Source organism: Puma concolor, chromosome E3 (genome assembly GCF_028749965.1).
Source record: "Puma concolor isolate L17-30 chromosome E3, mPumCon1.1.hap2, whole genome shotgun sequence".
Lineage (NCBI taxonomy): Eukaryota > Metazoa > Chordata > Mammalia > Carnivora > Felidae > Puma > Puma concolor.
In genome coordinates this window covers 18343378-18350055 of record NC_141682.1, presented here as the reverse complement: position 1 = coordinate 18350055, position 6678 = coordinate 18343378, and the positions used below count along the sequence as shown (strand labels likewise).

General features: G+C 51.3%; 1 protein-coding gene across 1 annotated transcript; it reads left to right on the top strand.

Annotated features, from left to right (window-relative positions):
• Nucleotides 1-37: 37 nt before the first annotated feature.
• ORAI3 (ORAI calcium release-activated calcium modulator 3) lies at nt 38-5371 on the top strand. The gene is made up of 2 exons (XM_025920721.2): nt 38-516; nt 3883-5371. The coding sequence occupies exons 1-2, from the start codon at nt 289-291 to the stop codon at nt 4540-4542; spliced, it is 888 nt and encodes a 295-aa protein (XP_025776506.1). The 5' UTR covers nt 38-288; the 3' UTR covers nt 4543-5371.
• Nucleotides 5372-6678: the final 1307 nt, after the last annotated feature.

The following is a 6678-nucleotide window of genomic DNA, read 5'->3' as shown; positions in this document are numbered from 1 at the left end:
GCCCACAGTCCCCCGGCTCCACCCCATCATGTGGCCGCTCCGACTCCGCCTCCGTCCTAGTTCCGGTTTCGGCCTCTGCTGTCCCGCTTCGGCCCCTAGGTCTCTCTGCAGACGCCTGCTCTTTCGGCTTCGCCTGGGCGCCTCTTCGTGGGAGCCCGCCGCCCGCATCCCCGCTAGCCCCGCCGTGGGATGGGGCCTTCTGCCGGCCGGGGCCTGCCCTCCTGGGGCCCCCAGGGCGACTCGGGGCCCCCGTGACCGCCCAACCCACCCAGTGCTGCAGCCCCCAGGATGAAGGGCGGCGAGGGGGACGCGGGCGAACAGGCCCCGCTGAACCCGGAGGCCGAGAGCCCCGCGGGCTCGGCCACGTACCGAGAGTTCGTGCACCGGGGCTACTTGGACCTCATGGGGGCCAGTCAGCACTCGCTGCGGGCGCTCAGCTGGCGCCGCCTCTACCTCAGCCGGGCCAAGCTCAAAGCCTCCAGCCGCACGTCTGCCCTGCTCTCGGGCTTCGCCATGGTGAGGGGAGGGAAGGGGCGCACAGGGTGGGGGTGAGGCACATGGGGGCATGGGGTCGTGGACGAAGTAAACGGGTACCCACGGGAGACGGGACAGAGGAAGGGGGTTTTAAGAGGTAAAGGAGTACAAACAAGGTCCCAAGGGACTACTCCAGTCCCTTTTTCTGAGTGTGTGTGTGTGTGTGTGTGTGTGTGTAAGAAGACCCCTAGCATAAACCGGGCCAGAAGGAGGATAAACAAGCCCGAAAGGTGTCCTGAGGGGAGACAAATCACCAACGGGGATATATATGCAAGGGTGGGGCAAAGAGGTCCCAAAGGAGCACGTCCCAGGCAGAAGTCCTTACTAGGTTACCATGAGAGATTCAAAGGCAAATCAGAGTTTGGTGGGAGCTATAAAAACAGGGCTGGGAGAGTCAAAGACAAAAAAATGAATAAACGTAGTCACCCAGCTGAAGGTGGCCCCATCCCAAAGAGGGTGGCCAGTTCCTAGCAATCACAAAGAGTGCTTGGTGTAACGCAGGACAGCTCTGAGCAGAGAGGATGCCTGTGAGGAAGCTGCTGGGGAAAGAAGCTGATTAGGAAGCTGATATGTGATTTCGGAACTGATAAACTGCAGGTGTGGGAGGATGATATCAGCCAACAGGCCCAGCGGAGGAAATGGGACTGAGGGAATCTCAGGGTCAGGAGGAGTCAGCAGACACAAACCCTGGCTCCTCCCAGCCTGTGGCCAGCTGTGTGACCCTGGACAGGCATCCTCCCCCTCACAGTCCAGTGGGAAACTGAGATCATGGAGGGTGCGCTCTCTGTAGCTTGCAAGTACCCGCCCCAGGATGAGCTGATTCTTGTCATCAAACTCTAGATCCCAGCATGTCAGAACAAGACACGCATCAGAGATGGCTCAGCCTGTCTGTTAATTGGAGAGGCATGGAAGCCAAGGCCCAGAATGGGGCAGTGCCTCTGCCAAGAGCACTCAGCAGATGAAGGATACAGAATGAACTAGGGCCCAGGATCACTGGACTCAGTTAGTCCAGAGTTTCCCCACCAACACGACAGGAAAAAGCAAGCAAGCTGGTGGGGAGTCTTCATAGGAACATACGGACATGGGGATAGAGGAGTCACAACACTAGGTGATTTGGGTTAGTCTCTGCCTCTTTCTCTTTACCATAGCCTATGTATTTGAATGATGAGAGGAAAAGTCTACCCTTAAGGGTCATCCGAGTTCTATCATTTTCTGTATAGGGACCCAGTATCCATAGGCCAGTCCAGTTTTCCTGATGTGGGGTCAGCTAGAGACAGTGAAGTGGCTCTTTTTCTCCTGTACAGACTATAGAGGGAAGGAAGCAACTTCCTGGACCTAGCTGAGAGAGGTCCCCCACCGCCATCCATCCCATGGTCCAGCCTGTTCCCAAGGGGACAATCTGGCCTGCTGCTGGACTTGCATGTTTCTGAGGTGACAGCTTAAGCACCAGGACCTTGTCTGCAAAATCAAAAGACCAGATGAGTAGGTTCTGGGGGCAGACTGGCCCCACTCTGGCCAGGGGAGAGCAAGACTGGGTCAGGCTCTGGGAGAAACCAGGACTAGGCCTGGCCCAGATCACTGTCAGTGGAAAACACCTGCTAACACTCACCATGGCCCAATTTCCCAAAATACTTAGCCTTGTCTTCCTACCACCACCTTCCAGGTTCTGTATCTTCTTTCTCTCAGCCCCAGAGCAATATAATGGATCCTGTAAGAACTAGGCATGGGGAAAGATCCAGATTCTGGTATCTGGGTAGCCTGGGTTAGAATAACATACAAATTGTATTACACTGTCATGCAGTACCAGGCAATGTGCTTAGAGCTTTTGCGTGTATCACGTTTATTATGCTATGAAGTAGGTACCACTACTATGGCCATTTTACAGATGCGAAAACAGGATCAGAGATGTTAAGACACCTGCCCAGGATCCCACAGCAAGTAAGTGGCAGAATTTGAACTTAGGTAGTCTGGCTCTAGAATCCAAATTTACACAAGCCTAGAACAGGATCACCAGCGCAAATGTTTGCAAAGGACAGGCAGTTTAATATGGACTCCAAGTTGGCTGGGTGGGGACTGTGGCTATCAGGAGACCCCATGACCTGTCCAAAGGGAGCAGGGGAGCAGTCATGACTCAATTCTAGCTGGTAGTTGCCATGCAGGAATGTGGGCCTAGTGTAACCAGATCTTCCAAATTTTCAAGAGGATCCAGAAATAGAGATATTTATATGAAATCTCTAGAGTTAAAAAAAATTTTTTTTTTTAATGTTTATTTATTTTTGAGAGGTAGCATGATCAGGGGAGGGGCAGAGAGAGAGGGAGACACAGAATCTGAAGCAGGCTCCAGGCTCTGAGCTGTCAGCACAGAGCACAGTGCAGGGCTCAAACTCAAGCCATGAGGTCATGACCTGAGCCAAAGCTGGACGCCTAACTGACTGAGCCATCCAGGTGCCCTGAAATCTCTAGAGTTTTAAAAGTTCAACTAATTCCTTAAAAAACACAGTGTATGAGCCAAGCAAAACATGTGCAAAGCTGGCTTGGATTCATGGTATACCAATTTGCAGGCACTGGCCTTAGACTTCGGTGTTTTTTTGTTTTGTTTTTAATTTTTTTAATGTTTATTTTTTGAGAGGAAGAGAGAGAGTGCAAGTGGGGGAGATGCAGAGAGAGAGGGAGACACAGAATCTGAAGCAGGCTCCAGGCTCTGAGCTGTCAGCACAGAACCCGACGCGAAGCTCGAATCCATGAGCCATGAGATCATGACCCAGTTAACCAACTGAGCCACCCAGGCACCCCAGACTTCAGTGTTAATAACACTATTGACAGTGTTAAGAACACTAGTGTTAATAACAGTTAATAATTAATAATAACAACACAATTAACTAGCACTTACTCTGTGCCTTATACCATTCTTATTACTTGGTGTACATTATCTCATTTAATTTTCACAACAACCCTGTAAGACAGGTAGATATTATTATCAATCCCCACTTTCCAGATGAGGAAATTAAGGCATAGAGCTATATGTCACTTGTCAGCTTGTAGAGCTGAGAGTGAACCCAGGTGGCCCAGCTCCAGAATCTGTTTTTTAACCCTTAGGTGATAACAAGGTAAGATTTCCAGAAATGTGTCATCCAGCTCTCTCAATAGCCAGGTGCAGAAACCAAAGCCAGTAAAGGACAGAGCCTTACCAAGGCTACCAATTCATTCACTCAACAGAGACTAAGCACCTTCTTCCTGCCAGGCACCATTCTAGGTCCTAGGGATACCTTGGTAATGTATACCAACAGGTAAAACAACCCTCTACTGCCAAAGAGGTTATAGGCACTCAATCCATCTCTGTCCCCACAGGTGGCCATGGTGGAGGTACAGCTGGAGAGCAACCACGAATACCCGCCAGGCCTGCTGGTGGCCTTTAGTGCCTGCACCACCGTGCTAGTGGCTGTGCACCTCTTTGCACTCATGGTCTCCACCTGTCTGCTGCCCCACATAGAAGCTGTTAGCAACATCCACAACCTCAACTCTGTCCACCAGTCTCCACACCAGCGACTCCACCGCTATGTGGAGCTGGCCTGGGGCTTCTCCACTGCCTTGGGCACCTTCCTTTTCCTCGCTGAAGTTGTTCTGGTTGGCTGGGTCAAGTTTGTGCCTATTGGGGCACCCTCGGGCACACCAGCCCCTTTGGTACCTGCCTCCCAGGTGCCTGGGACTCTGTCACCAGTGACCACCTCCCTTAGTCCAGCTTCCAAGCCATCCTTTACTTCTGTAGCCCCATCACAGGCTGAGCCATCTGAGGCCTGCCCACCCCGGCAAGCATGTGTTGGTGGAGGAGCCCATGGACCAGGCTGGCAAGCAGCTATGGCCTCCACAGCAATCATGGTACCTGTGGGGCTTGTATTCGTGGCCTTTGCCCTGCATTTCTATCGCTCCTTGGTGGCACATAAGACAGACCGCCACAAGCAAGAGTTAGAGGAGCTGAGTCGCCTGCAGGGGGAGCTGCAGGCTGTGTGAGGCTGATGTTAACCACTACTGTAAACACTGCCTCCCTCCCGTCTGCAGGAGAACCCAGGTCGGCATACCCCATTCCTTGCCCCTGCCTGGAGCCACTCCTGTGGCCACTCCCAGGTAGAGACCAGACTCCTGCTTTCTGAGTCCTTTGGGGTGGGCCCCGGGGGCAGCTTTTACATTCCCAGGGATTCTCCTCGCTGTCAGTCTATCCCAGTCTGTCCATATCTGGGCTGGGAGGAACAGAGGAGGAAGTAGAAGGTCTTCAGTCCAAGTCTCATGTAGCTAGAGGGGAGGCAGGGAGACCCTGGTCAGACCTTTGGTGCTGACCCTTAACACCTTAACCCTGTACAGGATGTGGAAGTCAGAGGTTACACACCCACCCAGCTGCCTCAGAAGGTAGCTAACCCTTGCTTTATTTTTGTAGAATCTACTTTATGGTTGGCATTTTGGGAAAGCTTTTCCCCATCTCCAGATTTTGATGGGTTCCACATTTTTGCTTTAGTTGCTGAAGAGAAGGATTTGGGTGTTTCTAACCCAGACACAGGTCCACTCTTTCCTAGGAGGAGCCTCGCTATTTATGGAGGTTCAAGTGCCTGCCCCACTGCCCTAGACCCACACTTAAGCTTCTGCGTCTGGTTCTCACTCTCCTGGGCCAGGGCTGGAGATCTTTGGAGACTGAGGGCCTGTGTGCCCAACCTGACTCTCTAGTAAGGGTTTGGGGTGGGGAGGTTTTAAGGGAGAGGATCCAGTCACTAGCCCTTGGAATACAGAGCTATTCTCACACTGAATTTTTGATGCACCTTGTTTTGTATAATAAAATGTGTTTCACAGATGTCCCTGTAGCTGTGAATGGGGTGAAGAGGGGGCCTCCTTGGGATCAGGTGACTTACTCCTAAGAGCCAGGTGGAAGCAGGTGTACCTGGGGGGGGGGGGGGCGCGGAAGAATGGTTCCAGATATGATCCCCTTCTGGTGCTGGCAGGGACCAGTATCTTCGGATTTGGAGACTGAGTTATTCCAAGGCTAAAATTTTTGCACTCTTGTTCTTGGGTCTCCATCTCTTCCATTGATGATTTAGAGTTTCTTTCTAAAGTGTAAGTTTCTTTGAGTGACTACTACATACTAGGAGCAAGGATATCTTATTTGACCCTCACAACGACCTCAAGAGACAAGTCTTCACCATTTCCATTTCAGAGATAAGGAAACAGGCCCGACAAAGTGGAGGATCTTGCCCAAAGCAATGAAAACTTGGACTACCTTTACCATAACATGGGAAATCTCCTTCTGTCTGATATAAGAAGCCAATCAATACCTTTCAACTGGGACAAGAGAAAGGAATCTGCTTATCACCAGTGCTTTCATATAAAAATTAGGCTTTCATGTAAGTCTAATTTTCCTCAAAAATTTAAGGGGCTCTAATCCTCGCTCCTCTATTCTTAGCATGAGACCTTGGTCCAGTCCCTCTTTTCTCTTTTCCTGTAACTTAAAATTGTGAATTTGTATGAACCAGGCCTCAGGGTCCTTTCCCGCACTGTTTTTTTTTTTTTTTAATGTTTATTTATTTTTGAGAGAGAGCTTGAGCAGAGAGAGGGACAGAGGACCGAAATGGGGCTCCACGCTGACAGCAGAGAGCCCTATGCAGGACTCGAACTCATGAAATGCAAGATATGACCCGAGCGGAAGTCAGAAGCTTAACTGACTGAGCCACCCAGGCACCCCTCCTTTACTGTTCTGACTGCTATAACATTCCTGTGAGACAGGAATGAACATCCATTTTTCAGAGGAAGAATCTTAAATTTTGAGAGGTCAATGGCTTGCCCAAGGTCACACAGGGAGGAACGAATGTAGGCAGAGATGTCTGAAACCTAGAGCATCCTCAGCTCAAGCAGGGGGTCCTTCTGAGAGTGCGGTTACCCAGAAACCAGGATGCCCTGCGTCCAAGCGAAATAAAAGGGTACCCAGCCTCGGCGACGTTAGCGCCTGGGCTGGTGCTGCCCTCCAGCGGTGGGACCACGTAAGCATAGCCCCCCGCCCCGGCTCCAAGCTGAGGGCACTGGGAGCATGGTGCTTGGAGAATCGACCAGCCCAGCCTATCTCCAGTAGGTACTAGTTTATTTTTCACGAGACCTGTTCTAAGACCT

What these genes read in the sequence shown, in the direction of transcription:
- ORAI3 (XM_025920721.2), top strand. Translation starts at nt 289, where the DNA reads ATGAAGGGCGGCGAGGGGGACGCGGGCGAACAGGCCCCGCTGAACCCG. An exon ending in TGCTCTCGGGCTTCGCCATG is followed by an intron (nt 517 to 3,882) that starts GTGAGGGGAGGG and finishes CTGTCCCCACAG; the next exon opens with GTGGCCATGGTGGAGGTACA.